The sequence below is a fragment of the Pteropus vampyrus genome, unplaced genomic scaffold, assembly GCF_000151845.1.
Source record: "Pteropus vampyrus isolate Shadow unplaced genomic scaffold, Pvam_2.0 Scaffold202, whole genome shotgun sequence".
Classification (NCBI taxonomy): Eukaryota; Metazoa; Chordata; class Mammalia; order Chiroptera; family Pteropodidae; genus Pteropus; species Pteropus vampyrus.
In genome coordinates this window covers 1,565,198-1,583,837 of record NW_011888983.1, presented here as the reverse complement: position 1 = coordinate 1,583,837, position 18,640 = coordinate 1,565,198, and the positions used below count along the sequence as shown (strand labels likewise).

At 36.1% G+C, this 18,640-nt stretch overlaps 1 protein-coding gene and 2 pseudogenes across 1 annotated transcript in view; 2 read left to right on the top strand and 1 right to left on the bottom strand.

Moving 5' to 3' along the window:
- PPA1 (pyrophosphatase (inorganic) 1) overlaps positions 1–18,640 on the top strand; it is a 38,739-nt gene that overhangs the window by 10,448 nt on the left and 9,651 nt on the right. The window contains exons 3-6 of the mRNA XM_011372167.2: positions 2,103–2,156; positions 3,003–3,122; positions 5,195–5,281; positions 6,157–6,283. Coding sequence (XP_011370469.1) covers positions 2,103–2,156; positions 3,003–3,122; positions 5,195–5,281; positions 6,157–6,283 — 388 coding nt within the window. The remainder of the gene's footprint in view (positions 1–2,102; positions 2,157–3,002; positions 3,123–5,194; positions 5,282–6,156; positions 6,284–18,640) is intronic.
- Positions 4,626–4,744, bottom strand: LOC111746830 (annotated as a pseudogene).
- Positions 8,336–14,015, top strand: LOC111746799 (annotated as a pseudogene).

Here is an 18,640-nt window from a genome sequence, read left to right as displayed (position 1 = left end):
TAATCACTACGGCATGTACATATACTTAAAAATGTGTTAAATGTTCATTTTATAGACTAGTCATCTAGGTTTGTGGATTCCATGCTGTGTATAGCCTATGACCCACAGGCTGAAGGACCTGGTTCGGTGATCCAACCCTTAGGGAGTTTAAAGCTTTTATTCTGTTCACTGCTAGTCTTCAGTGCCTGGAAAAGTGTCTGGCACATAATGGTGGTGCTCAATGAATATTTGTTGAAAACAAATGAATAAATTGTATATATGGCTCCTTGCAAGATACTCCTTGCTAGTTTTGGCCCAGCTAATGTGGGGTTTTTTTTGTTTCACTTTTGGCTTTTAATTATTAGCTATACAGGTTTGTAATATTAGGTAATGTGGTTTCGAGATCTGTATGTATTTATTATTTAATTCTACTGAAGTGTTCAATTAGTGATTTCAGCTCTATTTACCACATTTTTTCTTGAGGCAGTGTATTTGTTTAGTAACATTTTCTTTAAAATATCCAATCTCGGTTTTCACATTTCAGTTAATCTTTCATGTAGTAACTGCTCCATCTTGTGAATCTTTAGGATATTGCTGCTGAAAACTTTAAAAGACCTGATTCTGTTCTAGTATAATAGATATCCGGATCTTTTTATTACCAGAGTATGGTACTAGATAGATGCAGTTATTAAAAACTTATAGTGAGTAGAATGAAATTTAATCGAAAATTGGATGTGAGGTTTCTACCCTGAAAAATTAGTGTTACGTTTTCTAAAATCATCCAGTTATTACTTTACAAAGATAGAGCAGTTTATTCAATCCTGGATTTAAATATCTCCATTCTTTGTGGTTTATATGTTGTTAGCAAGTAAGCATCAGGAGGCCTGGAGAAGGAACTCATAGAATGCTTTTAGTCTCCCTTGATTTGACCAAGAACTTAAATGAGTGACAGAAGTTTTACACTCTTGAATATAAATCTGTGTAGCTTTTCTGTTTATTAAAAGTAGCAACAAGGTAATTTTGGCTTGAAACCTTTGACTTATTCCCATGTACTTTATCAGTCTGTGTGTGTGTGTGTGTGTGTTTATACAAAGTAAGTAATTCTAAAAACTTGTGTAACTAAGTAATTTTCATTTTAAATCAGCTTTTAGAAATGTACATTTTATAATACAGTAATTGCAGATTTGGCTTCATGTATGCCCTTTATAGAGGCTATAAACTGAACAATTAACTGCATTTAAAGTTTTATTCTTTGGTGAAAATAATTTTCTGACTCCTTAAAGCTGTTTTAATTAGTGACCTTATGTCAATTAGAGACCCTGTATTTGATTTGGGTATGCAAAATGAGATGGCAGTCATATTTTCTTTCATTGTGTTTTTAAACAATAAGCACTTGGTAATTTTTAAAAATATATCATTTGTTTCAAAGTAGTCGGTTTAAGGCTGTAAATTAATTGCACTAGAACTGCCTTTAGTTAAAATATTTTTGGAACATATTTTATCTTCATTGTTAAACTTCTTGTCCTTTTGAAGAGTACGTGATTTTTAAAAACAGCCAAATTGAGAAAACATTGTGGGTAATCAAGCTGATTAATTTTGTTCGAGGCTAAAGTGGAAGTATGACAAAGTAATTAAACTGATTTGGGATTTGTCTTGTAAACCACCTCTGATCTAGGTGATCCAAAAACATTTTAAGTAATTGTAGAGTCACTGGAGGGAATGAGTAGCCTTTGGAGATGCTTGCTTTGAAGATGGCCTTTCTCAGAGATACAAGTTCTATTATGTTTAAGAACTGTTTCCTTTCTTTACAGAAACGTTCTTTCCACACACACCCCCAACTTTTATTAAGAAAATTTTTAAAAATCCCAAAATGTTTGAAGAATTATACCATGAACAACCATATACCCACAACCTTGGTTCTTCGGTATTTTTGCAGAATAATATTTTACTATATTTGTTTTATCTCTTCATCCATCAGTCTTATTTTTTGATGCATTTTATTGAAAGTCCACTGACTTCAAAGAGTTGATATAATGAGCAGTTTAGCTTTGGAGGAACTAGGGCATGCTCATTGAAGAAAACAAATTAGCTCCTGTGACCAGCTCAATTTCTCTCTTTTTCAGGATGCGTTCCACATGGTAGTTGAAGTACCACGCTGGTCCAATGCAAAAATGGAGGTATGTTTCACTTTACATTGATAGTCAGATGTAGGATATTAGTTTTAATCTAGCCACACTGATTCGCCCAAGGGTTAAACAGCTGAAGTTCAAAGTTTTCCTCTTTCTAGTCCTAATCTACTTTCCAGTTGTATCTCCCATTGCCTGCCATTCTTTCCTCTGTGCTTCAGCTAAACTCAGCCATTTAGAATTGGCAAATTTGTTAGACTTTCCTTTCCCACACCTTTGCTTCTGGAGTTCCCAAAGCCTGGAATTACCTTTTTCTCCTGTCTTGTTCTTAAATCCATCATTGACTCCTCCATAGGGCCAATGGGCTTTCCTTAGTCACCCCAACAAATGATCTTATTGGAATTTCTGTTGCATTTATTAATTTCCTCTTGATGACACCTAAGATATTTGGCTTTCTGTTAGTGGGTATTTATTATGTGTTTTATATTACTTAAGCTTTTCGGCAGTAATTATACTTCTCATGTAATAGACACTTAAATAATTGAATAATTTTTAAGTCCTTGAAAGGAAAGCTGAAGTTGGATAATATTTATTTTGTCCTTTTAATAAAAATCTTACTTCTCGAATGTTAAGATTTATTCCAGGTAAGTTTAGTTTTGCTTTCTGGAATTAGTAAATGTTCCTTTTGCCTTCTTGGTAGTGCCTGTAGACTTCAGATGTTTTCCACTTAAAGGCTGATTATGGAGAGACTTATTTCAAATTATAAAAATGTTAGCAGTAAAATATATCATTAAAGTGGAACTAGGGGACGTACATTCCATAATTAATTTCCTCAAATCCTTATTTGAATAGTATTTCACATCCAAATATACAATGATTTGAAATTTTTTATTTCAGATTGCTACAAAGGACCCTTTAAACCCAATTAAACAAGATGTGAAAAAAGGAAAACTTCGTTATGTTGCAAATTTGTTCCCTTATAAAGGATATATCTGGAACTATGGTGCCATCCCTCAGGTATGTCTCTATGCCATTGCTAGAAATGTACTTTTTAGCTAAAAAAAAATTTAACCTACTGTTAGTAAAAACGATTTAAACACCCTCAGAAAGTTTTTGCTGTAATAGATTTTTAAAACATAAGGAGTAATTAACTCATTTTAATACTTTTTTCAATAACTTATTTTCAAGATAAAGATATTTACAATGTTTAAGTTCACATTTGAAAGTTTGTTCTTTTCTGAAATATTTTCTTCCTATATATGTGGACTAGTTATATATTATACACATTCTTTTTTTATAGAATGAGTGACATATCTATTAAGAGAAACGATATAGACTATTTTTGGCACCAGGCAGACTAGGGTTCAAATCCCAAGGCCGCCACTTCTTAAGTTACCTAATTTGCCTCTGCTTTTTCCTCCCCAAGACATGACTGTCTACCCCTGAGATATTAATAGTACTTAGCTCATATGGCTTTTGTGAGGAATAAAGTGCCTAGTTCTCACAGCTATTGATCTTTATGTTGAGAGTCCTGATTCCTTCTTAAAGCTGAGCTCTCTGTGGTAAAGTAAGAATGGGATTCTGATTTCCTAAACAGTCCTTTGAGGAAGTGGTGGTGATATGGTATCTGTGAGGTATAAATTATTTACCAATTTATCGGTGGGTGGTGGGGTATAAATTGTTTACCAATTTAATCCCAGCACAATGCCAGTGTGTAGTAGGACCTTACTGTAACATTTGAAAAATCTCTAGAATCATGTCTATTATGAGTAAATGACAGATTTAATTCTGATTTGGCTAGGTGAATGCTATGGCACTTAACGATTTTTACACAAAATATTCAATATGTTTTTTTCTTGTTGATAAATGCTTCGTTTTTATTAACCATTAAGTCTATTAAATGGAATCTACTGTGAAACTATGTTACAAAATCATAGGTCAAATTCATTTAGCTTGTGAGGTAATTACAAAGTTGTTTGTCTGCCTTAATTATAGCACTTTACCTTGTACTTCAGTTGACCTAGTATTTAGCCTTGAAATATCATCCTTCTGGGAAAACATTGCTGAAATTCTTATTCTTCTGTAGGTTGGATCTGGCTTTGTTGGATCCGGTCTTCCTTTTTCATCCTTCACTTTTATCTTTTTGCCTTTACTCCAGCTGAGTAGGCAAACAAATCCAAGAAATATGTTCTGGATTGGGGAAGAAATGAGCCAAAACAACAGCTACATTTTAAGCTTGACTTCTTGGCAAACATAGGCCATCTGTTTTTTTATGAGACGCTTTGTAAGGATTCTGTCTTACAACTTAGCAGGAAAGAAAACCAGCAATTTAAAGCTTCAGAAAATCCTGATTAAACTTTTCAATCTTGGCTCTTGGTCAGCGATGATACTTTTACCATCAGAACACATTAGTTTCTGTTTTCTTTTCTTTCCTTTTTTTTTAGGCGAGGCAACCCTTGGTTGACCTCACTGATTGCAAGGACCTTGTCAGTTTACAATCCCTTATTTTTTAATTTTTTATGCCTACAGCACCTGGTCTTCCTAGGTGGTCTCCCATCCAAGTACTAACCAGGCCTGACCCTGCTTAGCTTCTGACATCAGACGGGATGGGGCTTGTTCAGGGTGGCATGGCCGAAGACTCTGTTTTAATATTATTGCCAACCTACCTCTTTGGAAATTTATTTTAAAGAAAATGTAGTTATAAGCAGATTGTAAGTACAAAGAATTCTTCGAAGCAATTTTCTTTTAATATATTTTTAAAGTAAATATTTGGGTCTATATCTGTGTTTGCATTTGTCTCAGTAGGTGAGTGTTTTTTGTTTTAAATAGGATCATTATTCATTCTAAAACATAAATTTAGGTTAGTGTTCTATGCATAATAGGGGCCCTGGCATTTAATTAAAATTATCATGTGTAGTTAAGATTCTTAGATGAAAATAAAGAATTTTTTAAATGAGAAAAAATAGCTGAAGATAAATATTTTTTTGCAGAAAGACTCCTGGGATGTTATCTTTTAATGTCAATGTGATCTACTTTGTCATTAGCATGTATAGGAGTGATATGCCCTAATAAGTCTTTTTTTTTTTTAGACTTGGGAATACCCAGGACACAATGACAAACACACTGGCTGTTGTGGCGATAACGACCCAATTGATGTGTGTGAAATTGGAAGCAAGGTAATAGAATCTGAAATATTTTTCTTTAGTGTTTAAAATGATATTAATGAAATATACAAAGTTCATACTTTAAAAAACATTGTGAATAATAACATTACTTTGGGTGATTAGAAGCTTCTATTTCATTTTAAGCATTTGTGTATTATAATTTGTACAGTTAAACCTAACCTAGAAAAAAATGCATATATGAGTATATGACTATACACATATTTGGAAGAAGTGGACATGTTCTGTGCTGCTTTATAGAAGGCAGATGATTGGTCAATAGGTGAAGGGTACCAGGAGGCAAAATTCATCTCAATATAAGGAAAACCTTGCTTAATGGTTTAGAGTGATCAGTGAATTGATCACTGAAGTCAAATAACCTCAGAAGTTGGAGATTTATGGCAGGGATTCCTCTATCTAAAGTAGGTCTGCCCTAGGAGTCTATGGTTATATATTTTTACAATCTTTCTTAGGCAGAGAGAAATAGTAAACAACTGAAAAGAAAGTTATCATTCAGTTTCTTAAGTCATAAAGTTCAATCATATTGTATGACCTGTGTAACTCAGCGGCTTCTATAAAATAAAAGGTAAAGAAAGCATATTAAAATATGTATTTGAAACAAATTACGAAGGGTTTATTTTTGGCATAATCAATGACAGCTTAAAAAATATTAGTTACCCTGTACTATGTCACTGATTTTCTTAGGACCTGTAAGTAAAACTGATAGGCATTTACTTGGTTAGCTTTTTAAAAATTGCTTATAGGAACAATCCTAAGGTAAGTTTGCAGAAACTTGGCATCTTCTTTATTTCCTGTTATCCACCAAGTAAAGCTTTTCTTCCAAAATTTTGTTCTGTAGTGTTGTCTTGACTGTGGTTATTGACTTTCAGGTATGTGCAAGAGGTGAAATAATCAGGGTGAAAGTTCTAGGCATATTGGCTATGATTGATGAAGGGGAAACTGACTGGAAAGTCATTGCCATTAATGTGGATGATCCTGATGCAGCCAATTATAATGGTAAGAAAATTTGAAGAGTCTGAAGTCTTTGTATCGAAATCTGATGCACCACTTAACCTGTAATGACATAACTGTAAGCTCATGCCTGCAAACTGTTAAAAGAATGGCAGAGCAAAACATTTGACAAAGTATTGTTATTTCTAATACTGAACTTCTATAATTAGTAAACTTTCCCCTTCATTCCAGGAAAGAAAAATCTGGTAGTTTGTGTTTACTCTTTTTTTTCCTCTCTTTTCTCACATACTCCTACTCAGTTGTTCTATTTATTTATTTTGAGATATAATCTACATACCATAAAAGTCACCATTTTAAAGTGTACAATCCTATGATTTCTAATATATTCACTAGATTGTGCAACCATCACAACCATACCAGAATATTTTTACCATTCCAACAGAAAACCCCACCCACATCCATTAGCAGTCATGCCCTATTTCCACTTCCCTCAGTCCCCAGCAGCCACTAATCTATTGTTTGTCTCTGTGGATTTGCCTAGTCTGAACATTTCACATAAATGAGTTCATATGATATGTCTGGCTTCTTTCACTTAGCATAATGTTTTCAGCGTTCATCTACATTGTAACATATATCATTATTTCATTCTTTTTTTGGCAGTAAAATTAATGTAACACAAAATTAACCATTTTAACTGTTTTAGAGTCAGATTTCGGTGGCATTTAGTACATTCACATTTTCATGCAACTATCACCACTACCTAGTTCCAGAACATTTTCATCACCCCAAAAGGAAACTTTCTACCTTTAAGCAGTCACTCCCTATTCGTTCCTCCTTCCAAAGCCCTGACAACTGCAAATATGGGTATTTCATATGTGTGGAATCATAAAATATGTGGCCTTTTGTGTCTGGTTTCTTAGCATAATATTTTCTAGGTTCATCCATGTTGTAGCATGTATTAATACTCGTTCCTTTTTATGGCTGAATACTACTCCATTGTATGGATATATATCACATCTTGTTTATCCATTCATCTGTTGATGGACATTTGGTTTGTTTTTGGCTATTAGGAATAATGCTGCTGCTGTGAATATTCCTGTACAAGTTTTTGTATGGACGTATGTTTTTAATCCTCTTGGGTGAATATACCTAGGAGTGGAGTTGCTGAGTCATATGGTAGCGCTTAGATTTAAGCTTTCGAGGAACTGCCAAACTTTTTTCCAAAGCGAGCTGCTCTGTTTTACAGTCCTGCCAGCAGTGCATAAGGGTTTTGATTTTTCTACTTCCTTGCCAACACTTGTTATTAATCTTTTTTATTATAGTCATTCTATAATAAAATCTTTTAATGGAGTATAGGTTAACAATTCTGAAACTCCCATATATGTATACTGGATTTGAACAGTTAAGTAAATGGATGGCAGATGGTGGGGGCTAGATTTCTCACTGTTGGAGTGGGAAGTTATAGATAAGCAAGAGAGGGAGCTAGAATGAGCCATGTGGTAATGGATTATAGTTGGAGGTATCAGTAAGAACTGTTTGACTTTACTAGTGAGATACAGGTGGATACATATAGGAATATTTTTAGATACGTGTATATACAGGGTTAGGGTATACACTTTTTTTTTTTGCTCAATAAGCTGAGAGGGCCTAAAGGACCCTTTCAGAAGCAATGAGCACATCTAGCATCCAGATCTTGGTTTAGTTTCTAATGCTATTCTTCAATAAAAGGAATCAAGGCTCCTTGGAGAAATAGCTGATTTTTAAGGTTAGGGTGGGGAATATATAAAATAAGCCTGGAGTATAGTCCAGAAAATAATAAAGTGCTTTTTTTTAAAAAAAAAAAAAAGGGGTGGCTCCATAGTGTAGTGGTTAGCACATTTTCTTTACACACAGGAGGTCCTGGGTTCACGCCCCAGGTGGAGCCACGGACCATACCCCAGGTGTGCCAGGCCCCAGGTGCACTAGGACTCCCGAGTGAGCCTGGCCCCGGGTACATGCCGTGAGTGTGTGGGAGGAAATACCCCACCTTCAGAGATCCAGTTCTTAAGGGGAAACGGCAACATCCATAGGTCAGGGGTGGAAGTGGGGTGGGGGGTGGAATTAAAGAGAGGGCAAAGCTGAAACAATTTGAGCAAAAAAAGAAAGTAATATTAGATCATAATCCAAAGAATAAAATATCCGTGAGTCCATACTGACATAAATAAGTGATTGAATAAATAAATAAATGGGGAAGAATAGTCAAGTTCCCATGCAGAAGAATTCTAAATAATTTATATAAATATTTTCACCCTCAAGGAGGTGGCACATACTCCCCATTCCTGAATTATGGGCTATGCACAGTGACTTCCTTCAAAAGAGTCCAATATGGAAAAGGGGGTTGGAAAGAATAACTTGCTTGACAGCTGAGAAACCTAACAAACACTACCTCAGCCAGGTTACCAAGGTCAACATCAACAGAGATGAGTCATCTTAAGAGCATATATACTCTTGAAATGATGTGTTTTTAATAATATTTGACCTCTGTGGTCTTTCTCCTCCAAACCCATTACCCTAGTCTGATCTTGAGAAAAAGAAAAGACAGTCCCAATAGGGCGGCATCTTACAAAATGCCTGACCAGCACCCCTTAAAATAATCAAGGTTGTCAAAAACAAGTTTGAGAAACTGTCATAGGAAAGAGGAGCCTGAGGAGTCATGACCACTAAACATAATATGGCATCCTGGATGGGATCCTGGAATAGAAAAAGGACTTAATAATAATGTGTCACTATTGGTTTATTAATTGTGACAAATTTAAGTATCTTTTCTGTAAATCTGAAACTGTTCTAGGGGCTTGCAGTAACTAAACAGGGGAGCAGGCCTGGGAAGCGATTTGATACTTGGCAGGCTGGCCCAGCTCTGACTGGGAGTAGAGCTGGGCGGTAACCTTTCAGGAAGGGGCATTGTTGAGTATGGTTCAGACCAAGCTTAGTTCCTGGTTACTGGAGTCTTGGGAATGTGGAAGGAATGTTGCTTTTCTGCATTAAGCTACCCCTCAGTTGGGGAATATTATAGCAGTACTTCACAGAGCTTGAGATCCCCTGTATCCAGAATGAAGAGAGGATTGCACTGAATATTTGTGGTAGTGTTGTACTTTCTGTTCCAGACATAAAAGATATAGCATACTTCGAGATGCTGGATAGTTTATTAGTCCGGTAGTGAGTGGTGGAAAGCTGTGAGCAAGTGAACACTGACTCGGAAACTGCAGTCATAAACGTAACCTAATCCAGTAAGAACCAAGCTAGACAAGCTTTAAACAAACTGACTGGATTCCAGTTGGAGAACTTCACATTGAAAGTGGCCTGTATCTCTGATGAATGGCTCCCTAGCAGAGCCCCTCACAGCAGCTCCAAGGTCTCCATGGGCAGAGGGGCTCATTGATGTAGGGGTCTTCAGGATTGGTGTTCAAGCAGAAACTGTGGCTTGCCTCTACACCTTCTGGCTCCCACCCAATACATAGGAGCCATCATAGAAAAAGAAGGTCCCACCATTTAGAACATCACCAAACAGTCTAAAACCAATGTCCATTGTAAAGAGAATGCAAGTGCTTCTGAGAAGTCAATTACTATCCTCTGTAACCCTTAGGGCACCTCTGTGGCTTATAAATCTATTCTGGAGATTATGCATAAGGAAGCTCAAGATAAATTCATAGAGGAGAGTCTCTTGAAGATTTTAGCCCATAACTTAATAGGCTGTCTTATTGGCAAGGAAAAGAAGACACCTTAAGAAAATTGAGCAAGACATCATGATACCTCCACTGTAGAAATTGATGCTATATAACTACAGCATTACAGTTAAAGACAATGTTGAAACATGTGCCAAAGCTGAGGAAGAGGTAATGAAGGAAATCAGGGAGTCTTATGAAAATGAAATTGCTTCTATGAATCTTCAAGTACACTTAATTCCTGAATTAAATCTGAATGCTGGATTAAATCCACTTCAGGGATGCCACCTCCCACCTCAGGGCCCCCTTCAGCTATGATTCCTCCTTACGGTTTGAGCATTCAGAAACAGACTTCATCTATTTATCCCAGCCTTATCTGTAGGTGACATTTATTGGCAAGCTGGAGCAAGACATCAAACAGCTTTCTTGCTTTGCAGGAACTTAAGATCGCTCGAGCTGAAGCACCAGATGTTAGTGAGGATAGTGATGGCCTTCAGAAGCTCAGTTCAAGGCTCATGGAAGAATTTATGGAAAAATTAAGAAAAAGAAAACTTTGTTAGTCCTAAAGAAGAGGTGAAACTTGAAGGTCATATCATAGTGCCATCCTTTGTTGCTGGCAGGGTTTTTGGGAAAGGAGGCAAAACGATGGATGAGCTCAAAAATTTGTCAGAAACAGAAGTTGTCCCTCATGACCAGACCTTGATGAGAACAATCAAGTGATGGTCAAAATAACTGGTCACTTCTATGCTTGCCAGGTTGCCTAGAGAAAAATTCAGGAAATTCTGACAGCAGAAAGATCTGTAAAGTGGACCTCCTCAGTTAAGACAGAAGCAAAGGCTCAGGAAACAGCCCACCATAGAGGCAGATGCCAAACCAGAGACAGATTGCTTAACCAACAGACAGGTGCTAAACCCCTATCCAGAATACACAAGTTTTTATCTAGCCAGTTGTTTCTGAAGACCAGGCAACTTTTGAACTACTATCTCTATGAGAATGTATACTTTATGCTCTCTGAAATATATGACACCAAGCTTTAAAAAAATAAGTAAGGGGAAGGGAGAGAAAAAGAGGAGCTCTGCTCTTCCCTTTGTTGTATCCTCAGTGTAACAAATTTTCTAATTTTTCTTAATATTCCTTCATAATGCCAGAAATTGGCTTAATGATGTATTCACTAAATTCATTGAATAGATAAAAATAGATTGCTTCTAAGTCCAATTGTTAAAATTAGACCAGAATCAAATTATTACAGGAACTTAAATATTAAGCTGTTAGCATAGAAAAACTGTTCTCAGTTTTATATATTTTATTTTTAATTATGTTTATTGGTTAATACAATTATATAATTTTCAGGTGTACACTGTAATTCGACATCTATATATTCTATGTGTGATTACCACCCAAAGTCCAGTTTACTTCAGCTACCATATATTTGATCCCCTTTACCCACTTCACCCTCCCCTTCCCCTCTGTATTGAGCTCCTTTACCCCGTCTACCTGTCCCCTCCTCCCTCACCCCCTACCCTCTGGTAACCACTAGTCCATTGTCCATGTCCCTGAGTCTCTGTTTGTCCTGTTCATTTGTTGCTTTTAGGTTTATATCCCACATATAAATTATATCATCTGATTTTCAACTTTTTCTGTCTCGCTTATTTCACTTAGCATGATTATCTCGAGGTCCATCCATGTTGTTGCAAATGGCAGTATTTCATCTCTTTTTATGGCTGAGTAATATTCCATTGTATATATGTACCACAGCTTCTTTAGCCAGTCATCTGTCATAGGACACTTTGGTTGCTTCCATGTCCTGGCCACTGTGAATGATGCTGCTATGAACATCAGTGTGCAAATATCTTTATGGATATGAGTTTTCAAGTCTTTTGAGTAAATACCCTGTAGAGGGATTGCTAGATCATATGGTAGATCAATTCTTAGTTTTTAAAGGAACCTCCATACTGTTTTCCATAATGGCTGTACCAATTTGCAATCCCACCAGCAGTGTATGAGGGTTCCTTTTTCTCCGCATCCTCTCCAACATTTGTTATTACTTGTCCTGTTGATTATAGCTATTCTAACCAGTGTGAGATGGTATCTCATTGTGGTTTTGACTTGTATTTCTCTACTAGTTAGCGACGTTGAGCATCTTTTCATATATTTGTTGGCCATATGTATGTCCTCTAGGGAGAAGTGTCTGCTTAGGTCCTCTGCCCAATTTTTGATTAGATCATTTGTTTTTTTTGTTGTTATTGAATCGTATGAGTTCTTTATATATTTTGGATATTAGGCCCTTATCAGAGGTGTTGCTTGCAAATATATTTTCCCATTTGGATGGTTGTCTTTTTACCTTCATGGTTTCTTTTACTGAGCAGAGCTTTTTAGTTTGATGTAGTCCCATTCATTTATATTTGCTTTTACTTCCCTCGCCTTTGAGGTCAAATTCATAAAATTTTCTTTAAGTCCAAGGTCCTTGAGTTTAGTTCCTGTGTTTTCTTCTATGCATTTTATTGTTTCAGATCTTATATTCAGGTCCCTAATCCATTTAGAGTTAATTTTGGTAAGTGGTGACAGACAACAGTCTAGTTCCATTCTTTTGCAGATGGCCTTCCAATTTTCCCAGCACCATTTATTGAAGAGGCTTTCCTTTCTCCACTGTATGTTTTTGGCTTTTTTTGTCAAAAATTATTTGCCTATTATAAATATGGGTTTAGTTCTGGACTCTATTGATTCTGATCTACTGGTCCATGTGTCTGTTTTGCTGCCAATACCATGCCGTTTTGATTACTGTCACTTTGTAGTATAATTTGAAGTTGGGCAGAGTGATGCCTCCAGCCTTATTCTTTTTTCTCAGGATGGCTTTGGCAATTCAGGGTCTTATGTGCTTCTATACAAATCTGATAATTTTTTGTTCTAGTTCTTTAAAAAATGCTGATGGGATTTTGATGGGGATTGCATTAAATCTGTATAATGCTTTAGGTAATATGGTATTTTTAACTATGTTGATTCTTCCGATCCAAGAACACAGAATATCTTTCCATTTCTTTGTATCTTCTTTGATTTCTTTTAATAGGTTCTTGTAGTTTTCATTATATAGGTCCTTCACATGTTTCGTTAAATTTATTCTTAGGTATTTTATTCTTTTTGTTGCAATTGCAAAAGGAATTATTTTTTCTACTTCTTTTTCTGACGCTTCATTATTAGACTATAGGAACGCTATGGATTTTTGAACGTTGATTTTGTATCCAGAGACTTTGCTGTATTTGCTTATTGTTTCTAGTAGTGTTCTTGTCGAGCCTTTAGGATTTTCCATATAGAGAATCATGTCATCCGCAAATAGTGACAGTTTTACTTCTTCGTTTCCTAGTTGGATGCCTTTTATATCTTTCTCTTGTCTGATTGCACTCGCTAGGACCTCCAATGTTATACTGAATAACAGTGACAAAAGTGGACAGCCTTGCCTTGTTCCTGATCTTAGAGGGAAAGTTTTTAGTTTTTCACCATTAAGTATAATGTTGGCTGAGAGCTTGTCATATATGGCCTTTATTATGTTAAGGTATTTTCCTTCTATACCGATTTTAAGTGTTTTGATCATAAATGAGTACTATATCTTGTCGAAAGCTTTTTCTTCATCTATTGATATGATCATATGATTATTTTTTTAATTTGTTTATGTGCTGTATCACATTAATTGATTTGCATGTGTTGAACCATCCCTGTGCCTCTGGAATGAAGCCCATTTGATCGTGGCGTATAATCTTTTAATATGTTGCTGTATTTGGTTCGCTAGCATCTTATTTAGGATTTTTGCATCTGTGTTCGTGAGAGATATTAGTCTGTAGTTTTCTTTTTTGTGTGTTATCTTTACCAGGTTTTGGTATCAGAGTAATATTGGCCTCATAAAATAAGTTGGGAAGTATTGCCTCCTCTTTGGTTTTTTGGAAGAGTTTGAAGAGAATAGGTATTAAGTCTTCTTCGAATGTTTGGTAGAATTCACTGGTAAAACCATCTGGTCCTGGACTTTTACTTTTTCGTAGGTTCTTGATGATTGTTTCAATTTCCATACTCCTGATCGGTCCATTTAGATTTTCCAGATCTTCTTGATTCAGTCTAGGAAGATTGTCTTTTTCTAAGTACTGGTCCATTTCTTCTAGGTTATTAAATTTGTTATTATGTACTTTTTCATAGTATTCTTGCATGATCTTTTGTATTTCTGTAATGTCAGTCATAATTTCCCCACTTTCATCCCTGATTTTATTTGTGTCCTTTCTCTCTTTTCTTTAGTGAGTCTAGCCAGGGGTTTGTCAATTTTATTAACCTTCTCAAAGAGCCAGCTCTTTGTTGCATGTTTTTTCTATTTTTTTTTGTTTTGTTTTGTTTTCAATTTCATTTATTTCTGCTCTAATTTGGATTATTTCTTTCCTTCTGCTGACTTTAGGCCTTATTTGTTCTTCCTTTTCTAGTTTTTCAAGATGAAGCGTTAGGTTGTTTATTTGGGCTTTTTCAAGGTAGGCCTGTAATGATATGAACTTTCCCCTTATGACCGCTTTTGCCATGTCCCAAAAGTTTTGATATGTTGTACTATCATTATAATTCATTTCTATGTATCTCTTGATCTCTCTTTTTATTTCTTCCCTGACCCAGTTATTCTTCAGTAGCATGTTGTTTAATCTCTATGTATTTGTGGTTCTTCCTGATTTCTTTTTGCAGTTGATCTCTAGTTTCAAAGCATTATGATCAGAGAATATGGTTAGTATGATTTCAACCCTTTCATATTTGTTGAGGCTATCTCTGTGTCCCGGTATGTGGTCGATTCTTGAGAATGTTCCATGTGCACTAGAGAAGAATGTATAAGCAGCTGTTTTGGGATGAAAGGCTCTGTATTTGTCAATTATATCCAGTTGGTCTAATGTGTCATTTAAGAATGTTATTTCCTTATTGATTTTCTGTTTGGATGATCTGTCCATATCCGACAGTGAGGTATTTAGGTCACCTACCATGATAGTGTTTTGGTCCATTTCTCTCTTTAGTTCTGTTAGTAATTGCTTTACATATTTCGGGGCTCCCTGATTGGAACATAGATATTAATAAGTGTTATGTCTTCTTGGTGCACGATTATCATTATGAAGTGTCCCTCAGTATCTTTCTTTACCGTTTTTATTTTGAAGTCTGTTTCGTCTGATATTAGTACCGCTACTCCCGCTTTACTCTGAATGCCATTTGCTTGAAATATCATTTTCTACCCTTTCATTTTGAGTTTATATTTGTCTTTGGAACTGAGATTTGTCTCCTGGAGGCAGCATATGGTTGGGTTTTGCTTGGTGTTTCCATTGCTTCCTTGTCCTTGTTTCTGTCTTCTTTATTTTGGTTGGCTTTTGTGGGTTTTGCCTCTGGTTCTTCTTGTTTTATGTTATAAACTTCAGTTCTGTCTGAATCTTTGGTGTGTGGTTACCTTTATGGATATGAAAAGGATAGTTATATATATATGTGTGTGTGTGTGTATATATATAGTGTACACACACACACACACACACACACACACAGTCGTTCATTTTCTTCTGCGTGTGTCTTATCTCCATTCCCCTTTGCGAATTTGGATCTTCGAATCCTCCACTTTTCAGTCATTGTTATCTCAGTTTGTCCCTATGTATGCTTAACGTTCGTTACTATCTTGCTATAGCAATTCTCTTCTTATTATTTAAGCTTATAATGCACTGTTCTTAGTAAGGGTTGCGCTCCTCTGCTTCTATTTGCCTGATAGTCACTTTACTCCTAATTATGTATTATTTTTTGTTGTTTTTATTTTGTTTTAGGCGAGCTGACCCCTTTCAGTATTTCGTTGTGCAGGCTTCATAGTGAAGAATTCCCTCAATTTTTGTATGTCTGGAGAGGTCTTAATTTCTCCTTCAAATCTAAAGGAGAGCTTAGCTGGATACATTATTCTCGGCTGGTAGTTCCTTTCACTTAATAGTTTAAATATTTGATTCCATTTCTTTCTGGCTTGTAAGGTCTACGCTGAGAAGTCCGACGATAATCTGATGAGTTTTCCTTTATAATTTACCGTTTTCTTCTCCTTGGCTGCCCTGAGAATTCTATCTTTATCGTTGATTTTTGATAACTTTAATACAATGTGTCTTGGTGAAGACCTTTTTAGGTTGATATAATTGGATATTCTGTTAACTTCTTGAATTCCAAGCTCCAGCTCATTCCTTAGATTTGGGAAATTCTTGTCCACTATTTGTCTGAAAACGCTTTCTAGTCTCTGCTCCTTTTCCTTGCCTTTAATAATGCCCATTATTCTTATGTTTCCTCTACTGATAGTATCAGCTAGTTCTTGAATTTCTCTTTCATTATTTTTCATTCTTCAGTTTCTCTCTTCATCTGATTTATTTCTAGATTTCTGTCTTTGATATCACTGATCCTCTGCTCCATTTGGTCAACTCTATTTCCCAAGCTTGTTATTTCATTTTTCAACTCTTGCATTGTGTTTTTTTTATCTCCAGAAGATCTGTTCTTCTTGAGGGTTTCAGTCTCCTTGCTCTATTCATCTAGTTGTTTTTTCAATTCCTGAAATTGTTGATATGACTTGTTTTGGAACTCATCGAGGTTTTTCAGAAGTACCATCCTGAATTCTCTGTCATTTAAGTTGCATATTTGTATGTCTTTAGGCTTATTTTCTGGAGATTTTTCTCTTTCTTTCTGAGCCGCATTGTTACCTTGGTTGTTCTTGGTGTTTAATGGACTATTTCTCTGCCTGACCATTAATGGAAGTGTATTCTACTGCTTTTCCAGAAAGATTTATTATATAAAGGTCTCTCTTCAGCCTCCTACAAAGAAGGCGCTTTTCTTTTGGTTTCCAGTAGGTGGCCTCTAAGCCTCTTGGATTCCTGCTTTATATAAAGCCTAAATAATGTTTTGTTTTGTTTTTTTAATTTTCTTGTAGAAATTTAATCACACTCACTACTCTCAGTTTCGGTCCCCGTCAGTGTTAGCAACAGTTTCAGTAGCGTTTGCTCAGATTCCCCTGGGGCTCCGCAGTGTCGGTCTCTGAGGGAATGGGGGGAGGGGCCCTCTGGGTTGGGAATTGGGGCCTGCGGATCAGCCTCGGTTTGGTAGCCGCAGCTAGTAAAAATCAACTGTTGTTTCTCTGTGGCTCCATCCCGCTTCTCTGCTTTCTGCCCTGATGACTGGGCCTTGCTGCCGGCTGCATAGAAGTCCCAGCACTTCCAGGCAGGAGTGTTCAGGGAAGTCATCATACCTTCACCCCTCCCCTTCCTCCTGCAAGGAGCTCCAGCAGCTGCGAGAGGCAGCTTCTTTGTTTCTCCCAGTCTATCGCCTGATACCCAGGGATCTGACCTATGATAGTTCTTATGCACAGATCCCACACTCAGACGTGCCGTTGTGCAGTTTGGGTGATTTTTGTTCAGTTTTAGATGTTCAGCTTATTGTTGTTTCAAGGAGAGAGATCTGAGTATGTGTCTCACTCCGCCAGGTTTCCCAGAATCAGCCCTCAGTTTTATTTTTATCTAACATTAACATGGATAACCTAAGGAAGTGCTGAAGGGTATTGGCAGGGGTATTAAATGTGCAGTTTTTTTCTCAGCTACCTCAGGCATTTAGTAATGCGCTGAAAGCAAAACTTTTAAAATTTTTATATGCTTTATAAAGATAAAAACCTATCTTTTAAAAAAAATAAAATTTAATTCGCTAATAGGCAAATAACAGAAGAATTTTACTTCTGGCTGGTAACAGTAAAGCTAGAAAAGTAATATCAAGTTTTTTGAGGCTTTTGGCATAGTTACTGGAAAACTTGATAAATGCTTTGTGATATGGAGCAGTGCCTGTATTTAAAGAGCAGCAATACCATTTATTTTTTTGTTTATGGTAGGGAAAGCTTTTGATGGTACTAACAGAGCGAAGTAGTTGCAAGAGGTTTTTGGAATGGCTAGTTTAAATGGCTTCAGGAGACTTCAGTTTTTTTGTTTGGCTACGTGATTGAATATGCTTTTGACTATTGCTACCTAAAGGAAGTGCATCAATAAAGAGATGTAGCCCCTGTGGGCTTGAAACTGATTGGCAAATCCAAGTATCAGCTTGTTTTTATAGGATGCTTCATTTGCTAAGCGTCCTCTGACCAAGTTGGTTTACTCTTTGAGCAGACCCCAAAAGATCAGCTTTGTGAAGACCAATGGGGCAGTTAGATGGTGTGACAGTGTTTGAAGACAATAAAAGACTGCATCTCCGTGTGTCTGGCACTGTCCTGAGCCTCACTCAGCTACTTTGGAGATTTTTAAACAATGATATATCAAGAAAATTGAAAGGCCACCTGAAATATTACAACTAGTTATTTGAAAATAAGTCAAAAAATAAGTAAAGAATATAAGAAAACAGTTTTTGGAATATAATTTGAATGACTATAATGGAACATTTAACCTTCGACATAGAATTCATTTGCCCATTCCATAACTTGATAGCAAAGCCTGCTATATACAATTATGTGGGTGGTCTCCACGGACACGCTTCTCTCAGAATTGTTTCTGTATTGCTTTTCATAACATGATCACAGTCATCATATTACACTGATCTCAAGGGCATATATAATAATCCTTTTTAAAAAATCATTTTGGCTCATTTGTATTTCAAGATGAATTTCTACAGACTAGATAAGATTTTCTAAAGATCAGCATATCAAACATTTTGAAAATGACTT